Genomic DNA, 21,967 nt, shown 5'->3' with positions numbered 1-21,967 from the left:
CAACGTCCATCATGGCCACAGAGCGGGCCAGTAGCCAATCGGGAGGCCGACCAAAACCACGTGACATTTGTTTTCCTTGAATCTCATTAATCAACAGAGGCCTGTCAGGCCGAACGATATTCAACCTGAACGCGAAGTCAGGTTGATGCATTTTAAGACGTTATATTCACAGGTCCGTGTACTCGCGTTGTTCTTCGAGCACTGAGATTGTGAGATTGGCTTTTCTGATAATCACAAAGTTATACTTGAGGTCAATTTGACGTGTTGAACCGGTATTGGGGAATAGAAACGCGTTAGCTCAGCACTGTCAGGTTAGCTAATGAGCTAACGGCGCTTGTGTATAGGACCATTAAACGCAGCGCGTGCTAGTTGGCTGTGTAGTTGCATACATAATCTTAATGTACAGCTCAAGGTGTTTTAATCCTAAACACAAATGTGAAAGGTTATTGAACAATAGTACGTGACTCAGTTGTTGTCAACTATAAAGTAATGGTAGCTATATGATTATGAATGTCATTAAGTTCAGTTCTTGAGTCTTTTGAAAGGTTTTTCACAGGGACCTCTGTTTAAAAGGATGCATCTTCCAGGTCAAACAAACATTAGTATTCAGGGATTGTAACCTCTGTTAACTAAAGCCATGACTTTTAGAGTGGTCACAGATTCATATAGCCTGTGTCTCAATAAGGCTGCATACCTGTGGCACACACAAGGCCAGAGGTTTGTTTCATTCTCACCATTGTGTAACCCAACATGCCGACTCCATGTCAAAAGGTCTGTCGGCTACAGAGACGGCAGTCATAACTGGAAGCTCCTACACGGTCAAGAGGCCAAAGTCCGTGGGATTTGCCGCTATAGAACAAGCTCCCTCAGACACAAGATGTTTCTGATCACCAGTATTTCTAGTTTCAATACCTCAGCCTGTCTTGGGTGCGCTGACCTGAAGCATCGGGTGTCAAGACTAAAGAGCACTTTAAAATCTGTTTCCAGTGCTGTAAGTAGGACACAAATGGACATTTTCTCCAGATTAAAATGGCACAAGCCGAGTGGCAGCCAGGAGACCGGACCGAGGGAAGCAAATTCAGCGTCCTATAAAGATCAGAGGAATGGATCTGCCTTGGCAGCTACACCAACACGTGTACCTCAACCCTCCTCATCATCCGTAAGCTCAACCACATGCACAACCACACGCACAACCACGGGCTTTCCTGAAATTTCCTCTACCACAGCTCGGCATATTCAGGATCAAAGAGAAGCAAAAAGTAAGATTTCTGAGGGCCACAGCGCGAGAATGAGTGGACCAGATACCACCATGTCATCTATAACTAGACCAGGAGTACCTGTATCTCTTTCCAAAAGTTCTAAGTCATCCAAGCCGACCACTCCTCTCTTCCACCCGGGTTCGTTCGGCGTCAGCCTGGACGAGACGTATAATTACCTTGCACAGCATATCAATGCTTACTTTAGCAACTTTACAAAGACAGAAGAGAACAAGAAAGAGGTCCAAACTTGTACTGATCAGCCACCACCTTCCCTACCTGGCCAGAGCCACCCTAACAGTGAGCACATGCCTGTCCATGAGCCGGTGAAAGAGCCGGTGTCCTCTGCACCTCTCTCCGGGCCCGACCCTCCTTCGTGCTCCAAAAAAAGCCTCGGACATTACCTTGCCTCATCTGCACCTACAGTACAGGCCTTTGTGGGAAACTACCTTGTCCCCCTTGTCCCCAAGTTTAAGACGGAACCGAAAAGTGGACCACCAGAGGCAGACAAACCCGTCCCTAACGAGGACTCAAAGCAGAAGGAATCGGCTGAGATTAAAGAACAGAGAGCAGCAGAGGAAAAAGCCAGAAGACTGATGCTTCAAAGGGAAAAGGTAATGAGTGGCATACAAACATCTGATAAATGTTCCTATAAGCTTCATATTTAAAAGATGTTTGTTTATTTAATAACCATTTTAGTGTTCCTATAAACAAATCATTACAGTGCACCTTTCTGTGTGTAGAATGGGCATTAACAACCCACTGGTCCTTGATTATAACACCTTTTTTAACACCATCATGGTATGACAAAAGGAACAAAAGCCTACACTGTATGAATGTGGGTGTCTTTAGTTATGTGGATCTGCTGATAATGTCACAACATAAGTGCTGTCATTTTATTTGCATTTATGTTTGAATCCCTTTCTTTAGCACTCTCTTAGCTTTAGTACCAGTCAAGGTAAAGATAGCACAGTCTATGTCTATACCACTGAACATGTTACTGAGAACAAATGCTATATTTAGATTTTATTGCTACATATTCTGATTACATTAGGCTATACTTTGCACAAACCTCTAAACACAACACCCACAAACTCAAGTTATATCTTGCATTTAAAGTTCATTTAAGTTATTTTTACGAGTATTTATGCTTTTTCTGTGACTGCTGCAATTCATATAAACACCCACAGAACAAGTAAATAGGCCTGTCTGAGATTAGTCAGGATTGTCACAGCCATTAAGACGGACAGATGAAATGAAAAGGGAGACTTGCTCTTAAGGTTCCATGCATGGGACGGCCTTGTGTGTACAGGTAGTGTTGTGTACAGGTAGTGCAGTGTACTGTGTGAGTGCTGTAGTTCATTACAACACCAGTGTTTCATTCCAGTTATCCAGTAGGTTTTGGATTATGATAAACTACACACAGATTTTGTAGTGAAAACGAAACAAAAATGTTGTACTGCATGCTGGTTCAACTAAGGTTACTTGGATAAGCAACAGAAGCTTCCGTCCTGTAGATCATCGCTCGGGTGAGCGTGGATAACCGAACACGAGCGCTGGTGCAAGCCCTGCACCGGGCGACGGACGTGCGTCTCTACATCAGCAGGGTGGAGGAGCTCAGCTGTCACCTGCTGGAGTTCCCCGAGACCAGACTGGTGGCCGTCAAGGTGAGTCACTACAGCAGCTCACGGGGACATGAAGGTGATGTGATGGAGCGCATTGTGAGAAGTATTCATTCATCTGAGTATTAATTTATCTAATAATTTACATGTGTATATGCTAACTATGAATATTGTTAGGCCTGCTGTTTATAGCCATGGGTCTGGAATTGGTTTCATAATTGGCAGTTTTCTGCTGGTTGTATTACGGTGTGGACCCCAGTTCTGTATGTTAAGAGAATGACTTTGTAGTGTGCTGTATGTGTCACAAGTGGGCATTATAACTCCTTATAACTGAAGAAGCTTTGTTGTAAATCTTAAAAATTGGACACATGACAGCCATTAACTGGGCTTTATCATCAGTAAAGGCTGGTTTCAAATCCTTCGCACCATAAATCCGTTGTTTTATTTCTAGTGAGCATGGTGGTGCTACACTTGGGTGTTTGTTATTGGTTTTCAGATACATCTCAAACGGCAGCTAAGCCGCCCCCCTGTTACATGTGCTGCTGCTATAGCCCACGTAACTACTGCTACTGTAAGAGGTGCTGTAAGGGCCTGTTAACATGGCGTTTGTTTAAAAGAATATACTGTATACAACCCCTGGCAAAAAGTGTGGAATCACTAGTCTGGGATGAGCACTCATTCAGACATTTTATTCTGTAGAACAAACTCAGATCAAAAACATGTTGCACTTTGGAATGACCTTATTATTGTATCATGATCATGTTGGCTTTCAGAAACACTAAAATAAAAAAAACATTGTGGAAACAAAGTAAAAATGTTACTTTTATTGAGCAAGCACAGGGAAAAAAAATATATAGAATCACTCAATTCGGAGGAAAAAAATATGGAATCGTGAAAAACAGATAAACAAAAAAACATTCAAAATACATCACTAGTATTTTTAGTATTAGTTGTACCACCTTTGGCTTTTATAACGGCTTGCAGTCTCTGAGGCACCTGGACTTGAGTGACAAACAGTATTCATCAATTTGGTGCCAACTCTCTTTGATAGCAGTTGCCAGATCAGTGTTGCAGGTCGGAGTCTTCTTGTGGACCATTTTGTTCATTTTCCACCACAGGTTTTCAATTGGGTTGAGATCTGGACTCAGATCCTGACATCGACTGAGTGTGTCATTCTCCAAGGAATGCCTTCACTGTTTTTGCCCTATGGCACGATGCATTGTCATCTTGGAAAATTATTTCATCATCTCCAAACATCTGTTCAATTGAAGGGATGAGAAAAATGTACACTTGTGCATTGATGGAATTAACCACAGTGCAGCCCCATATCATCAAGGACTGTGGAAATCTGGTTGTTTTCTTCAGGCAGTCCTCTTTATAAATCTCACTGGAACGGCACCAAACAAAAGTTCCAGCATCATCACCTTGTACAATGCAGATTCTTGACTCATCACTGAAGATAACTTTCATCCAGTCATCCACAGTCCATATTACCTCTCCTTAGCCCATTGCAGTCTTGTTCTTTTCTGTTTAGGTGTCAATGATGGTTTTCTTTTAGCTTGCCTGTATTTAAATCCCGTTTCCTTTAGGCGATTACGGTTCGGTCACATACATTGGCTTCAACTTCCTCCCATTTATGCTTCATCTGTTTAGTTGTAGTTTTTCGGTTTTCAAGACAAATGGCCTTAAGTTCTTTGCCTTGACGCTTGGAGGTCTTTCTTGGTCTACCAGTACGCTTGGCTTTAACAACCATTCCACGCTGTTTGTATTCTGTCCATATCTTAGATACAACTGTCTGAACAGCCCACATCTTTAGCAACCATGTGTGAAGAGTTACCTTCTTCAAGATGTTTCACAACCCTCTCTTTTGTTTCAAGAGACAGTTCTCTTGTTGGAGTCATGGTTCTTGTCACTCCACTTCGTCCAGCAGTCCTCCAAGGTGTCATGACTGCAGGTGTTTTTAACTGCAGACTAACGAGCAGATCCAATCTGAGGCAGGTGTCCATTTAGGGGAAGGAAGTTGACTGGGTGTGTCCTTATTTTCTACCTCCAATTTGAGTGATTCCATTTTTTTTCCCTGTGCTTGCACAATAAAAGTAACATTTACTTTGTTTACACAATGGTTTTTTTTATTTCTTTTAGTGTTTCTGAAAGCCAACAAGTTGCACTTTGGAATGACCTTATTATTGTATCATGTTTTTAATCTGAGTTTTTTCTACAGAATTAAATGTCTGGATGAGTGCTCATCCCAGACTGGTGATTCTACACTTTTTGCCAGGGGTTGTACTTGAAAAGGTTGTATTTAAGGTCAAGGTAATTAATTCAAGCCTTATTTTTTTATGATGATAATTTGTATTACTGACCCACATACAGACATGTAGCCTATAACTAGGATGTGTTTTTATAGTTCGTTTTTAAGAAGTGTCCTTGGCTTTGTGCCCACCAGGAGAAGGTGATTCCCAGCCTGCTGCGTCTACGGCAGGCCAGCGATCCGTCACTGAAGGGTGCGGTCAGAGAGGCCCTCGCCCTGGTAGGCTACGTTGATCCGGTGAAGAACAGAGGAATACGCATTCTGTCCATTGACGGAGGTGGTACGAGGTATCGTGGAACCTCTGCGTTCTGCACTAGGACCATGGGGCCTCCTCCCGCCACTGAGTTTCTCACGGTGCTCTTTGTGTGTGTGTGCTCGTTTGCTTTCAGAGGACTGGTGGCCCTTCAAACTCTACAGAAGCTGGAAGAGCTGTCGGGGAAGTCGGTTTATCAGCTCTTTGATTACATTTGTGGGGTGAGCACAGGTACGATTGAGTCTCTGTGCTTGTGTGAAACTCCTGCAGCATCTCGGCACAAGATCGTGTTTCCATCGAGCATGACATGCAGACAAGCAATTAGTCGAGCATGATTACCACATACTCGTAAATGAATATAGTGTAGCTAAGTGGTGTAACTGTATATGGCCACTGCAGTACAGGCCTTGCTGTAAATCAGATTATATTTTATTTCCAGTGATAGCTTATGTAAATGTAAGTTACATTATCTACGGGGAAATGTTAAAAAGGAATTTATGATAACTATTATGACAAGAGGAAATGAAGGCCAAACCAATGCATTGTTTTAAAAAAACTAACTTTACTGAAATGTGTGATGAGTGTTCATGTGTTCTAGCAGTGCCTCATATGGCCACCTGGGGGCACTGTTATATTAGCGTTAACTCTACTTTCTCAAACTATTTCCTGTTCCTGGTCTTATGCTCTGAAATGAAGCATAATATAATGTTCTTGTTGCAACAGCAGGATCTAAAGTCTATTTTCGTAGCACAAAGTCCCATCCCAAACTCAGCACCTACTTTTCCAAAATCACAGATGCTGCCAAAATCCATATAATCCCCTATGAGAGTATAGGATAGGGATATTTGAGGGGTACCAGTCGTACCAGACTGGCGCTGCTCTGGTGTCATGGTGTGTGTGGGTGTGACAGAGGGCCACAGTTGTGGTGTGTGTGTGTGTGTGTGTGTGTGTGTGAGAGAGGGGGGGGGGGGGGGTCACAGTCAGTCAGTGTGTGTGTGTGTGTGTGTGTGTGTGTGTGTGTGTGTGTAAGGGACATGGTCCTGGTGTGTGTGGGTGTAAGAGAGGGACACAGTAAATTACCTAAACCTGCTGGAAATATGTGAGCATAGTCATTTGTGAAACATAAATAGATCATATGTCTACAATTTGTATGATCACCATTCCTAAGTTTCATTCCTAAGTCCATTACTAAAATTGGTCAGAACCCTGAGTACTCAGATCCCTGGTTACTAAGTAGGCAGCTGTAGAGAGAAATTGGATTTTTCGTTTAAAAAAGGTGGCAAGACATTTTTAGCCTAATCTTGTCATGTGGGCTGCATGCTGAGTTGATGTATTTGTGCTTCTCCGCAGGTGCGATATTGGCCTTCATGCTGGGTGTGTATCGTACCCCTCTGAACGAGTGTGAGGAGCTGTACAGGAAGCTGGGCTCTGACATCTTCAAGCAGAACGTCATCGTGGGTACTGTGAAGATGGGCTGGAGCCACGCCTTTTACGACACGGAGGTCTGGGAGACGGTGCTCAAGTGAGTACAAACGTCCAGTCACGTTTGCCTGATCTACATTCATTAGTACAGGGGATTCATCTCTGAATAGTGGAGTATTTAAACATTTGTTGAACATTGCAGTTAGATCACACACTCATTGTTATTTAACTCAAAGCTAACACACTCCCTCATTTTCCAACAGGGAAAAATTGGGCTCTGACCTTATGGTTGAAACCTCTAGAAACCCTGACTGCCCTAAGGTGGGTGTATGAGAGAGTTACTTCTACATATCGTGACCTCTGATCCTGAGTAAAAAATGTGACACTTCATTGGCACCTGTAATCAGTCTTCGTACCCTCGCCACCAGGTGGCAGCAGTGAGCACAGTGGTGAATAAGGGACCGCCATTAAAGGCGTACGTCTTCAGGAACTACAGCTTGCCCCCGGGTGTGCGCTCCCACTACCCAGGTAGCTGCAGACACAAGGTCTGGGAGGCCGTCCGAGCTTCCACTGCTGCTCCTGGCTACTTTCAAGAGTTCACGCTAGGCACCAACCTTCACCAGGTAAAGCCGCATATCCCACAAGCCTCACTCACCTTCACCGAAGCCAAATCGCACTAAAACACCAGGAACCTTTTAAAGGATGGACATTTATAAGCATCTGCTGCCTGTTGAGCTTTAATGGTTGTAATCCAGTGGGGTGCCATATTGCTGTGTCAGCATCTGCAAAAAGCTCCAGCTGACGTATTACTGAATATGGAAGACCGACATTGACAGATGGCTACCATGAATGAACCAAGCAGACCTCATATGCACCATCATTAGCACTACCTCCAGTTCTAGATTATATAAGAAACTGGGGTTGGTTCACGTTTAGGTTCACTATTTTTCACTTGCCACTGCTCTCCGTCTTCCCTCTGGACAGACATGCAGTACAGCACAACCTTCATTACAGTTTCGGCCCGCTGATGTTTACGTCTACTGCTTATTCAAAACATGTTCTGAATAAACATAAGGTACATGAAGGTAACAGTCTGGCACTCTGAAATCAGTGTTTGGCTACTGGTTATACATAAATCAAGGTGACAGTCTGTGCGCAGTTCAGTGCTTTGATCTAGACCCGTTACTCCCACATACAGGGTGTTTTTGTTATTAAAGAAACAAGTAAGTTTATTTAACTCTTGGTTATGCCTTTATTTAAAGCTTGGTCAACATGCGTTTCTTTAAAGTGTGGTTATCATGCGATCTTTATATGTTTTTCACTCCTCTTCGTAAACAGAAAATGGCCCTGCTATGTTTCCTGCTGCATTTCCTTTTCCTACATTTCCTGCTACATTTCCTTTTCCTACTTTTTCTGCTAGGTTTCCTTTTCCTATGTTTCCTGCTACATTTCCTTTTCCTACGTTCGTTTCCTGCTACGTTTTCTTTTCCTATGTTTCCTGCTACATTTCCTTTTCCGACGTTTCCTGCTACATTTCCTTTTCCTATGTTTCCTGCTACGTTTCCTTTTCCTATGTTTCCTGCTACGTTTCCTTTTCCTACGTTTCCTGCTACATTTCTTTTTCCTATGTTTCCTGCTACATTTCCTTTTCCTATGTTTCCTGCTACGTTTCCTTTTCCTACGTTTCCTGCTATGTTTCCTTTTCCTACGTTTCCTGCTACATTTCCTTTTCCTATGTTTCCTGCTACATTTCCTTTTCCTATGTTTCCTGCTACGTTTCCTTTTCCTATGTTTCCTGCAACGTTTCCTTTTCCACCATGTCTTGCTCTCAAATTGAAACATCATGGAGCAGGTGCTGTAGCAGAGCTCCGTGATTTAATTTAAGCACGCGGGACTGTTGGGGAGGAATGAAAGAGAATGGCTGATGGATCCCTGCAGAGCTGGGATTTCCTTCTGGTACGCCATTAAAGACCCTCATTATATACACACACACATAAACACTGAGAAATAAGGATGCGTATGGCATTTATCTCATCAATTTCGAAGTGCCACAGTTGCAATCAAAAAGCAAAACAAGCTACATTTCTACATTTTAAAACAAAAGTATCAGCTTTACTCAAATGCAGGAATAGAGAGGAACATGCTTCAGTATGTACCACAAATGTGCTTAAATGTTAGCAGAGAAATAAATAAATGCATTTATTTATGCCGTATCGTTTGGGTTTTTGTCTTTGCGATACGTTTATGTACGACTTAAGTCACAGGTGTGTGTGCTATTCTAAAAATGTCTCTGAAAGCTTTTATGAACCTTTAATGCCAGTTACACATTTGGCCTAACATGCACACACGAGCCCAGGCCCACAATGCTGTTCCCCTCGTTCCTGGCTGGTCCTCCAGGTCTTTCAGGGTGTTCAGGCTGGCATGTCAGAAGCTCTCCAGCGCCACGTTCTTCCACGGCAGCTCGCTCTTAAACCCTCGGCTCAGCTCAGAGGTGTGGAACCTGCAGCGCTCCCTGCTGTTTCATGTACGCCGCCGTTAAAAAGACCCGGGCCTGCCTTCAGCATACTGACGCAGGAGTGGTTTCCAGACGGCGTCATCCTGCTATTTTTCCATTGACGCACACAGAAAAATCCACTTCCGTCCGTTCACACCACGATGAGCCTTTTGTCCTGTAGTCAGTGCCTGATCATTGCTGAAATAAATCACGCATTATTGTCAGCCATTCACCTCTATATGTGACTTTTAATCTGAATGCGAGAATCATGGCAATCATCTCTTTTGGTGATCGCTCTTCAAACAACTTAAGAAACCACAAACTGGCAAGTTGTCATCTTCCCAGCCAAGTAAGAATCATTTACATATGCAAGCGTGATGGTATAGCAGTCCAGAGGGAGGAGGTGGTGGGGAATACAAGAACATGGAGTCTTTTCAGCCGTTGCCATGGACTCTGTCAGAACGGCATGCAGGAATGGAGCCTGTTGGACTGTTTGTGTCCACCCTCAGACATCTGCTGAAAGACACGCTCACCCCGCACGCAGGACAGTACAGACACACGCTCACCCCGCACGCAGGACAGTACAGACACACGCTCACCCCGCACGCAGGACAGTACAGACACACGCTCACCCCGCACGCAGGACAGTACAGACACACGCTCACCCCGCACGCAGGACAGTACAGACACACGCTCACCCCACACGCAGGACAGTACAGACACAAAGACACGCTCATCCCGCACGCAGGACAGTACAGACGCAAAGACACATGCTCACCCCGCACGCAGGACAGTACAGACACAAAGGCACGCTCACCCCGCACGCAGGAAAGTACAGACACAAAGACACGCTCACCCCGCACGCAGGACAGTACAGACACACGCTCACCCCGCACGCAGGACAGTACAGACACACGCTCACCCCGCACGCAGGACAGTACAGACACACGCTCACCCCGCACGCAGGACAGTACAGACACACGCTCACCCCGCACGCAGGACAGTACAGACACACGCTCACCCCGCACGCAGGACAGTACAGACACACGCTCACCCCACACGCAGGACAGTACAGACACAAAGACACGCTCATCCCGCACGCAGGACAGTACAGACGCAAAGACACATGCTCACCCCGCACGCAGGACAGTACAGACACAAAGGCACGCTCACCCCGCACGCAGGAAAGTACAGACACAAAGGCACCCTCACCCCGCACGCAGGACAGTAGAGACGCAAAGGCACCCTCAAAGGCACCCTCACCTCGCACGCAGGACAGTACAGACGCAAAGACACATGCTCACCCCGCACGCAGGACAGTACAGACACAAAGGCACCCTCACCCCGCACGCAGGACAGTACAGACGCTAAGGCACCCTCACCCCACACGCAGGACAGTACAGACGCTAAGGCACCCTCACCCTACACGCAGGACAGTACAGACGCTAAGGCACCCTCACCCCGCACGCAGGACAGTACAGACGCTAAGGCACCCTCACCCCACACGCAGGACAGTAGAGACACAAAGGCACCCTCACCCCACACGCAGGACAGTACAGATGCTAAGGCACCCTCACCCCGCACGCAGGACAGTACAGACGCTAAGCCGCTTTTACATGCAGGACGGTACAGATATAAAGACACACTCACCCCACATGCAGGACAGTACAGACGCAAAAATACACTCACACTGCACCACAACCTGGGAGTGGAAACTTTAACCGTCTGAGACCTGTAGTGTTTCTTATTGTCTGCATGGTACAGAAACTATTCTATTAGTGTCATGTTGTCAGCACAGTACAGTAAATGGATGGGCAAAACAAGCGACTTTAACACTGATGGACACAAGACCAGGGCAGTAGATTGGATGAAGGGCAGTAGAAATGAAAATCTGAATTCAGTTCCACCTTTTTTTGAGTTGTGTGTTTAGTGCACTTACAGGAACTCTTTCCAGGCTCCGATGGTGCTGTTGTAAACTCAAATGTTTACAGTAAGACACACGGTGCAGTAAGATACACGGCAGGAAATACACAGACAGGCTGCAGACAGGCTGGAGAAGTAGACATGTTTATTGATTGTACTAAAGGCGGTTGTGGGGGGGTATACCATTTAACATAGATGGTTCATCTTACTTGCAAAATAGGAATAAAATGGTAATGCTCAAAGAAAAAAAAGCATTTTATTGTTTTAAGTTTAGCATATGGCATCTTTTGTATTCACATTATAATTTTGATTCAGCTGTTTTTGTGAGTTAATTAGCAACATTATGGTAGGAAGTGATTGTGTACCTTAAATTAAACCCATGATTATATATATTAACATAGCAATGTCAAAATAAGCTAGTGCAGATATTTCATATCAAACTGAAGGGTTCATGTGTGTTTGTGTGGTTAGTCCTCCTTGGTCTAGTTTCATTTCCTCTTCATATCCTAAGAGGAAGGTCTTCACTGTGTCCTGCCCAGATGGGACCTTCCTGTTTTATGATGGCAACTTGAACCTCATGTAAAGCTTCTGGCTTCCAAGGTCAAAGATCACGATGGTGAACTAGTCAGAGTAATTGTATAATGTGGCATAATGACCTCCTGCCCCAGCCAATCAAGGGAGTCATGGCTGCCCATAATCAAGTCATGGCTGTCAATCACACTGAAGCCTTCATGAATGAAAAGCATTTGTGCTTTATTGAATGGAAGATGTTTTAACAATTTCTCTGAATTTTGTTTGTCAATTTCATAACATCACCGAGGCCTGTATGTGTTGGGGCTTACAATTGGAGTATATATAATTCAGTACTGAAGCTAATCTCAAGTTCTTATTAATTCATGTATATTAATGGACCAGTAAGGTTTGGATCTAATGGTAAAGGATGATAAGAATCCAAGTGTACTTTATCTTCAAATATTTGTAAAATAGGATGGTGTGCAAATCATTTTACATGTAAGGAAATAAATATTTGTGTTCTGCCATTAAACTTTCATCTTGAACCAGCAGTAATCCGCACGCCCCAAAATAAACACTTTCCAAAAGCACTCCCCGGCTGATTTACCCAGCACTGTGGTCCACTGGATCAATACTGAGCAACTCCACCTAACTCAAATTTGAATAAAGACAGTCATGGTTAATGGTCAGTCCTCATGGTGCTAGAGTAGCTTAGCACATCATTGCATCATACTTATCGCTACCTGCCAGATATTCTTGATTCTTGCCAAGATATTCTTGATCCATAGACCTGAAGAAGAGTCCCTCTACTGATTGGTGTGAATGTTGACTGAGGTGAAATGCCTGCAGAGTTGGTGTGGGCTGGGGAAAGAACTCTGGACCATTTTGTGCTGTTATTATAGATCTTCAAACAGCTCTCTGCCCAGAGAGAAGAGAGAGCTTAAATGGTGAGATCACTTATAGGCATGTTGTTGTTGTTCACCACAATCTGTAATAACAACAAGTGGAAAAATAAATGCAAAAAGAAAACTGGAGGCTCGCGATGAGAATAGGTGAACATGTTTAGTCTGACAATGGCATTTCTAAAGTCAAAATCTACATCAGCATAGAGAATAAGAACATTTGGGTGATTAGAAGAAAAAAGATTACTGCGTTTTGTGAAGTTTGTGGCTGCATAGCTTCAGATCATGAGCACGAAGAGCTTGGACGTAAATACCGAGTTGTCTATAAGTAACCTTTTTTGTGTGTTCATTAAATAATCAAATACTATTGGAGAGTGCTGTGCCACTGGAGTGTCATTAGGTTCAGTTGGTCTTTTTCTCCTGTTTTTCTTTTTGTGAATAACCCATGAGAGGTAGTATTTACTGCAAGCCAAGTTTTACAGACCAAACCTGCCAAGAGTTTCAAACGGCAACTAGTTAACAAGTGGTTTCATTCTCATCAGTAACTGCGTCATTCCCATACACACCACACAAACAGGACTTCATAAAGCAGCCTGTGGTGCAGGTATTGACTCTAACCAGCCATTAAATGGGTCAGAATATACGTTTTGTATATTCGAGAAATTCCATGAAACGAACATTACTTTTATAAAGCTTTGTGTAAAACGTGGTTTGAAGATTAACCTTCAAATAAACTCTTCCTTATTTAGCTATTGTATTGCCATTCGTCATCTAGCCTCTTCTTGCCCCTGCCTGTTGAGAGTTGTACACACATTTGGGCTGTTGTGGACCACTCTGAGCTAACTGTGCTGAAATGGATCACTTAAACAGAACTACAATAGCCAGAACTTCATTGATCCCAAGGGACATTGCAGGGTATAATTTCAGGCACCTATTTATGTGAAAACTGCAGGAAGACCTGAGCTTTTAGGGGGTGATAGCTTCTGCACCAATGCGCAGGAGGACTGTGATAGGACCGTCATACACCTCGGTGTGTAATCATTACACCGTTAACAGCCGTGCAGCAGAATGAATGAAACGGTCGATTGCGTTAAGCATGGCTCTGTTGTTGAACTTGTCTTTTTATGTCAAGGTGGACGCCCCTTTCTCTTGGATAGAATACAGCAGTCTGATTTAGTAGCAGTGGTGTGAAAGCAGATGTAGAATGAGGCATTAAGGTAAGTAGGACAAGTAAGAGATCCAGAAAGAGGTCAGGCCATGTACCAGTGTAGAGAAGCAATTATTACACACAGAAAATACCCACGTGAAACAGATACGTCACCGCTAAGAGAAAATAAGAGGGCTTCATTCACATTTTGGAGGATGCCACATATTGAAACAGTGGGTTATAAGACCATCAAACTGAATCTGCTGTTAAACAAGCTATGAAACAAGTTTTGTCTGTCAAGCTACTGAGTACTGACAAGCTACTTAGTTTTTCTGGACATATGTATGTAATTTCACCACAGGACGTGTGTAATGTTTATATCCCATTCACAAGGGATAAGAAATGTTATAAATTAAAGAGGTGACCGTGTCTGCTCGATTAATGCAGTACCAACACAAAACATTCTTATGTAATACGTAGTTTTCTCTGGTCACAATATTTTAATCATATATTTAGGGCTATACCTAACCCTACCAGAAGTGTTGCTCCTTTTAGAAGACCCTTGGCAAGTAAATAAGTGTGATTAACATGCTTGACAACACGTTTTTTTATAGGCTCATAGGCTCAAATTTATTGACAACAGATATTGACAGCACAGGATAAAATGATTTCATTCTATTTAATTTCTGTATTCCATTTCATTTTGTAGTAGGTAGGTGGATTCTTTACTGACGTGGAGTATTCAGTTCTTATGACTGAATCACTTCCCTGTGCAAATCTAATCCTGTCCGAATAGGGTTTAAGACTGAATAACATGCTTGTTGAAATGGGTGTTAAAAATGTCATAGAATCTTTTTTATGAAGAACTGGTTTGTTCTCATCTTCACAGCAGTATTTTAATATACATTAAAGAGATTGTTGTTCTCAATCTGTTCGGTATCCTTACTGTTTAATCTTGACAATGTAAACACACCCACGGGCCACAGAGATGGTAACTTTTCCTCCAAACTTTCCCAAAAATGGCAACAAACTGATGGGCTTTGCAAACGTATGAATATGGTTCTCCTTCCAGGTCTACAAATTAACTTATTTTGTCAATTATTTCAGCAATATATTCATTGAGTAGGTTTCACAAGTTTAGTTATTAAGCACTCGGCCGCTTCAGTGAACGAAGAACATTAATCCAAAGTTAATCCAGCAAAAGGATTATACAAATTTGTAAACATGTTACCAATTCATGTAAGAGATGCAAATCAATATTTAGATAACTCTGAAAATTAATTTCTATACTAACATCTGTGACCTTGCTCAAGATCTTTCATTTCTGGCAGACATTTCTTGGGTAGTTGTCATGAAAAGTATTATGTCAGAAACTTCAAGTTTAATTGTATACATCAAGCCTGCACATGCGTGTGTGCATACAGATGTGCACGTATGACACATGTCTGACACGCCTGGTCCTGTATTGTAATACTATGATACTAGTATGTTAAATTAGTGTGTGTGTGTGTGTGTGTGTGTGTGTGTGTAATATCTTTGGCAATTACCTTCCCAAGGTGATAGACCTCAGGTCATAATAAGCTTCTTACATTCTTACGTAAAGCACTTTGAATTGCCAGTGTGTATGAAAGTTGATCTATAAATAAAGTTGCCTTGCCTTACTAGTTATATGGTGCTAAACAAGCATTAAGGTAATGTATGAAATATAGTAACACTTGTAGTCTTAGTTCCTGTTGGCTTGGTTATGTCTCACTGAGGAATTAGTTTTAGTATCATCGTGTTGTCACCCACAGACTGAGAGTGATTTTCAGAGGTGAGTTGGTTTCTGGTACCACCTGGGGTTCCCTGACGTTATTGCCTTGCCTGTACCCCCATCACACATCCCTTTTGAATTGTTGCAGTATTTTCTGTTCTGTTTTTAGAAAAATCCTCGAGGCACTGGCACATATTTGCAGTTCTGATGATTTAGAGTACCGTTGTCTTGTCTAGCAGCCGTCCTCTAGTGGAAGATTGATCTTAGGGTGGCGAGCTAACTCATTATGTCCTGCCTGAAGAGATGGGGCTAAAAGATGGGGTCTGAGATCCCCAGAGGCCCTCCTCCTTCTCCTCCAAACAGACGCTCAAAGTCCCCAGAAACCTTCAGACCCAGGGGGTCTCCCTCTGGCCTCACCCCACTAATGAGGGGCCCTTCCTGGCTGTTTGAAGCTGCCTGTACCTCCCCCATGACCCTGCCCTCTAGGTCCCCAGCTGTGTGCCTGTTTGAAGAGCGTACGGCTTTCTGTCTCCAGTTATGCATTGATGATATTCGATGGTTAATCAGTTTAATGCTAGTCTGGTGATACATTATAATTTTATACATGATATGTTTTTATATGAATTTGTATGCAATTTTAAAAACTTGAGGTTTGTTTTCATTTACAGCATAGCAAGCATGACCGATTTCTCATTTCTGACAGATACTTAGGATTTGAACATGTACTGTGTGCTTTAGATTAGATTCTCTAGAATATGCATTGAATAACAAATAGAATCGTCTGGAAAGTTTAAAATGTATTATTGACTTTACTGTGTGAATATTGCAGTGTCTGTCTGTCTCTGCCCGTGTTGACGGTTTTTCACTCCCAGCAGACATTCCTCAGTGAACATGATCTCTTGTGATGTATAAATGGATTGTGAAAACAGATGGCAAGACGTGTGTTGGAAAACACCTACATTCACCAGTCAACTCTCTTTTAGGATGGTGGCTTACTGATAAACAACCCAACAGCCCTGGCAATCCACGAATGTCAGTGCCTGTGGCCGGAGACCCCTCTGCAGTGCGTGGTATCTCTGGGAACAGGACGCTCCGAAGCTCCACTCAAAACCACCAGCACCTACACCAGCCTGAAGACCAAGCTCACCAACGTCATCAGCAGTGCTACGGACACAGAGGGTAGGGACATTGCATCCACTCAGCACACCGTGGATATGTAAGCAAGCTTACATTACAATCAGGATAATGTTACTGCTAGTAGTCAACTAAAGAGGGGTGTTCGCTGACCTATACTATATTGGGAAATGTATGAGCAATGTAGATGAAAATCTCATTGTTTGTTGTGTTTTACAATGATTATATTAATTCAAAATAATGGCAAAAAAGTATGGAATTAAAATTCTGCTGCATCCAATATTTAATTTAGTGATGGACAATTAGCTAGAGTGAATAACGGTGTGTGTGTGTGTGTGTGTGTGTGTGTGTGTGTGTGTGTTTGTGTGTGTGTGTGTGTGTGTGTGTGTGTGTGTAGAACGCCATTTAGGATTAAACTGTGCTCTGGTTTAATCATGGGGGATATTTATAAATCCGGGATTAACAATTCTCTAGCGTGGGATTATCCCTTATTGGTAAACAGAATGTTTTCGGTGAAGGGCTACACACACAGTCTATGAATGCGTTCGTCAGTACACATCTTATTAGCAGCAGAGGCCAGATTGTAAATAACTCAAATATTAAAGTAAAAGAGGTTGATATAGACGTGTGTGTATGTGTATATGTATGTATGCCTTTAAGACATGGCTACAGTACTGTCATAGATAATGGGACACCTGTAATGGGATTACTGAGCCCTGTAGCAAAATAAAGTGAGAGCCACTCTCAAGCTGTTTAAGTAGAATTCCCTCTTAGATCTTAGCACTGATAATGATATTAGATACATTCAACTTTATTGTCAATTGCTCAGTACACCCACAGGTAATATATAGTGTTGCATCCCTGATTGGGGCTCGTATGTCCTCACCTCTTTCTTCCTGGCGTTGCGGCCTGTCTCAGAGGTTCACACCATGCTGGACGCCCTGCTGCCCCCCCACACCTACTTCCGCTTCAACCCGTACGTGCCCGAGGACGTGGCCCTGGACGAGCGCCGGGGCGAGAGGCTGACCTGGCTACAGGCCCAGGGTCAGCGCTACCTGGAGCGCAACCACCAGAAGCTGACGCGGGCCGTACGCACGCTCACGCGGGACAAGAGCGCCACCCAGAGCCTGCTCCAGTGGCTCCGCCTCCGAATGCACATGTACGGTGGCCTGTAGGACGTTTCAGATCTGGAGGCGAGCATGTCTGTGGTTGGTAAAATTGCAAAAAAAAATGGCCCAGAATTTACAATTTGTTGATAACACGTTCTGATGATGGTTCTGCTCAGGTGGTCCATTGCTGTTCTGCAGGATTAAAGTAGTGCACTTGGCAAGAAATGCCCTACTCTAATGAGTGAACACTACATTCCTGAGCTTCCTAGGGCACTAGTGTCAGAATGACTGTCTTTAGGAGGGCAGGCAATGCTAATGATAGAGAAAATTATGACCCACAAATTGGAAAAACCACATACATTGTTTTACACTTTAACATCTATGCCATATTTTGTTTAAATGCACATTTTAGTTTTGTAACATGTTTTATGAATTTCAAAGTTTTAAATAATGGGGGGTGATTACAGAATCTGTCAGCTGAACTATCACCACTATCGATGTAATCCTGAAATAATAAACATGAAGTAAAAAACTAAAATAATAGACAAACACTAACTTTAACTTTAAATGAAGAATGTAAAAATAAACTGAAGTTTGCTTGTCTTCTAACTAAATACATATCAAGCATTCAGGGACACAAACTGTAAGCTGGGAGACGTTCGGCTACTTGGCTCCGTTTGTTTGAACACTCTAACACTGCAAATAAACCTAATATTCATTTGCATTATTGATAACAATGACGATGCTCACGTCTCCCTCACGTCTCCCTCATGTCTCAAGTAGGGAGACGTCTGAAAACACTTGTGATGCACGTGAGAAATACGTCTGTAATGGTTTTATTACCAACATCTACAGTGCACTGTTGATAAATGTCAGCAGTTTTTGTATGTGCAAATGAGTGTGAGATTTATTTTGACAACCCTATTGAACCATGAGCATTAGTACTGTGAGTGTGACGTTTCATCTGGAGAGTGCCAAGAAGTCACTTTGAATAGCGATTTCTGTTTTGATTTGGGTTTGTTTGCATAACCACAACAACCTCACATATAACATATTTACTCTTAAGGAGTTTGAATGAAATGTAATTTATTGTTCCCTGGTGTCTAACCTAGTCCAACAAGAGTCATATCTTATCTGGTTCTATTTTATGCATGTATGTAAAAAAAAAAACAAACACAAGCAAATAAATGAATTAACATGAATGTTTACATAGATATTTGAAAATTCAGTGATGACATTGTTTTATTGGATTGAGGCTCTTGAATCTCTTTTATTGAGGATTATATATTGTATTTCTCACATCAGATTGACCTGGAGATTCTGCATTTTCATATATCCTGATGTTGAAGGCTGTGTTTGCCATATAACATATAAGGGCAACATCGATAGACTCCTGAGATGAAGATGTTTAAGTGGATGTGTTGTTTTGAGAAGAAACAGGACAGAAATGCAAAGTGTTGCAGGTATTTGCAGTTTCAAGTGGCTAAGTCTAGATGCACATAAAGTGTTATTACAAGAAGGATTACATTAGTATTTCAAGTTTCAAGCTCTGTCAGAAAGATCTGGCACAAGTCAAATACTTGAACACAAACATATTAATATTTAATACTCAAATGCCTGTTGGTTTCAGTATGTACCTGTCTACATTTTGTCTAATGTCACTGCATTTCTGTGCTTGGTTTCTCATTGTTTCTAAACATCCTCTTGCATACTTCTGCTGTCTCCCTGTCTCCCTGTCCTGTGTGCTGACATGTTTGCTGTCATTTTCATGTGAGTCATACATGCTGCAGTAAGTGGAGTGGATGAGTGGGTGGGTGAGTGAGTGAGTAGGTGAGTGAATGAGTGGGTGAGTGAGTGAGTGAGTGAGTGAGTGAGTGAGTGAGTGAGTGAGTGAGTGAGTGAGTGAGTAAGTGAGTGAATGAGTGGGTGAGGGAGGGAGGGAGGGAGTGAGTGAGTGAGTGAGTGAGTGAGTGAGTGAGTGAGTGAGTGAGTGAGTGAGTGAGTGAGTGAGTGAGTGAGTGAGTGAGTGAGTGAGTAGGTGAGTGAATGAGTAGGTGAGGGAGTGAGTGAGTGAGTGAGTGAGTGAGTGAGTAGGTGAGTGAATGAGTAGGTGAGGGAGTGAGTGAGTGAGTGAGTAGGTGAGTGAATGAGTGGGTGAGGGAGTGAGTGAATGAGTGAGTGAGCGAGTGAATAGGTGAGCGAATGAGTAGGTGAGTGAGTGAGTGAGTGAGTGAGTAGGTGAGCGAATGAGTAGGTGAGTGAGTGAGTGAGTAGGTGAGTGAATGAGTGGGTGAGGGAGTGAGTGAGTGAGTGAGTAGGTGAGTGAATGAGTAGGTGAGTGAGTGAGTGAGTGAGTGAGTGAGTAGATGAGTGGGTGAGGGAGTGAGTGAGTGAGTGAGTGAGTAGATGAGTGGGTGAGGGAGTGAGTGAGTGAGTGAGTAGGTGAGTGAATGAGTGGGTGAGGGAGTGAGTGAGTGAGTGAGTAGGTGAGTGAATGAGTAGGTGAGTGAGTGAGTGAGTGAGTGAGTAGGTGAGTGAATGAGTAGGTGAGTGAGTGAGTGAGTGAGTGAGTAGGTGAGTGAATGAGTAGGTGAGGGAGTGAGTGGGTGAGTAGTTATTTATGGAGCATCTCTGAATAGGCTTTCCGATCGCTTGTATGTACACATGAAGTGTTACTTGTGCCAGATCATATTACATGTTTGAAATTGTACTCATTCCTTGCATTACCTCAATGTTCTAGTGTGAAGTTACATAGATGTTATTGCTGCTAACCTGCTGTGAAGAGAAAACTATGAAAACATTAAAGCCAAATTTCATTTTTGCAACCACATTGCTTTAGTCCTGCAACTAAGTGATCATGAAGAAAGATGATGTAAAATGAACCTTTCGACCCATCCCTGTTGTGTTTCAGTGTATAATTTAACGCAAGATTAACCCCAGATTTGCCAAGCAGATTTACAATTAAAGTAAATGTTGCAAGTTTCAGGTTGTTTGAATTGGATCTTGTCCTAAGGTTCTTTGTGCTTGTAAAGGGAGCCCAGGAAGAATCATTGTTGTCAAAGCAAAGGTTCTGTTGGGACTTTTTGACGTACCAATTCAAGGTGTCTTTATTGTCTGATTTGAGCTTGTTTGTGTGTGTGTGTGTGTGTGTGTGTGTGTGTGGTGAGTCTGCTTCTCTGTGTGCCTGGTCTCTCAGATGTGTGATGAACATATCTACAGGGACTCCTCCCACATTCTTAAAGCAGACTACAGTGCAAATGCACCTGTCTGTGTTGCAACAGAATCCTGGAAGCAGCTTTGCTCAACCATTTTACATACAAGAGCTGTCTGCTCTCGTTGAGGTTTGGGTCCAGATCCTCTGTGATGGTGACTGGAGTTTAGTATTTAATGGTCTAATGTGGGCTTCGTCCACCGCGGCTGGGCTCACATCTTCTATTAGCTTGTTAACACTTCAGACTACCAGTCAAGGTCAGTTATACCATCCTACCATCATGTCTGAGCTGGAAGAATAAAGGAGACAAGGGTGTCTCGGGTACCATTATATTACTGTTTGTGCTCACTGTGCACAATTCACCATGCACAAATACACAGCGTTTGGGAACAGGGCAAGACTGCGTAAGACATACAGCCAAAATGTTTTAAAACCAGCAGAAGGTCAATGCACTTACTAAAGCTGCAGTATGGAAGTCAGTTTTGGATTAGCTGCATGGCCAGATTTAAGCTAAACCGTAATGTTCTATAAAATAACTATATGACTTCAGTAGTACAGAAGGTAATGGCAAGACGTTGTACATAGGGTCTAGTCGTTTTATGTCTCCTTTTATGAAATTGTGCACATAGGTTCAGTTCTTATTACAGGGATAGCAGATGTGAGTTCAAAAACCATTCCTTTACGACGCACAAATAGGCAGTATATATCAGAACTTCGGATGTTACCAGCGCTTGGCTGGATCTCGGAAGCCCCACAGTCGTAACTGTGTTATCGGCGGTTTCAGATTGACCCAGTCAGTGTGGCATATTGCACAGAGCAGCAGTGACCACACGTTTCATTTAAAGACGGAATAATAAAACAGGACGGCTCGATGTCGAGGGGCCATATTGACTACAGACACATAATAACATCATCAG

The 21,967-nt window shown here is 43.0% G+C and overlaps 1 protein-coding gene across 3 annotated transcripts; it reads left to right on the top strand.

Annotated features, from left to right (window-relative positions):
- The first annotated feature begins 109 nt into the window (after positions 1 to 109).
- Positions 110 to 20,821, top strand: LOC143515171 (calcium-independent phospholipase A2-gamma). Of its 3 annotated transcripts, none has more exons than XR_013131047.1 (9): positions 110 to 1,870; positions 2,774 to 2,923; positions 5,325 to 5,476; positions 5,579 to 5,673; positions 6,793 to 6,964; positions 7,128 to 7,185; positions 7,293 to 7,487; positions 8,203 to 8,820; positions 9,262 to 9,395. XR_013131047.1 is itself a non-coding variant. In XM_077007222.1 (9 exons), the coding sequence occupies exons 1-9, from the start codon at positions 638 to 640 to the stop codon at positions 17,903 to 17,905; spliced, it is 2,508 nt and encodes an 835-aa protein (XP_076863337.1). In that variant the 5' UTR covers positions 110 to 637; the 3' UTR covers positions 17,906 to 20,821. The 3 variants fall into 3 exon arrangements, 2 of the variants coding, with proteins under 2 accessions (XP_076863337.1, XP_076863336.1); XM_077007222.1 differs by lacking the exons at positions 8,203 to 8,820; positions 9,262 to 9,395 and adding exons at positions 16,580 to 16,775; positions 17,649 to 20,821; XM_077007221.1 differs by lacking the exon at positions 9,262 to 9,395 and having other exon boundaries at positions 8,203 to 8,887.
- The last annotated feature ends 1,146 nt before the right edge of the window (positions 20,822 to 21,967 follow it).

The sequence above is a fragment of the Brachyhypopomus gauderio genome, chromosome 5 (assembly GCF_052324685.1).
Source record: "Brachyhypopomus gauderio isolate BG-103 chromosome 5, BGAUD_0.2, whole genome shotgun sequence".
NCBI classification, from domain to species: domain Eukaryota; kingdom Metazoa; phylum Chordata; class Actinopteri; order Gymnotiformes; family Hypopomidae; genus Brachyhypopomus; species Brachyhypopomus gauderio.
This window is presented reverse-complemented; position numbering and strand designations above follow the sequence as displayed.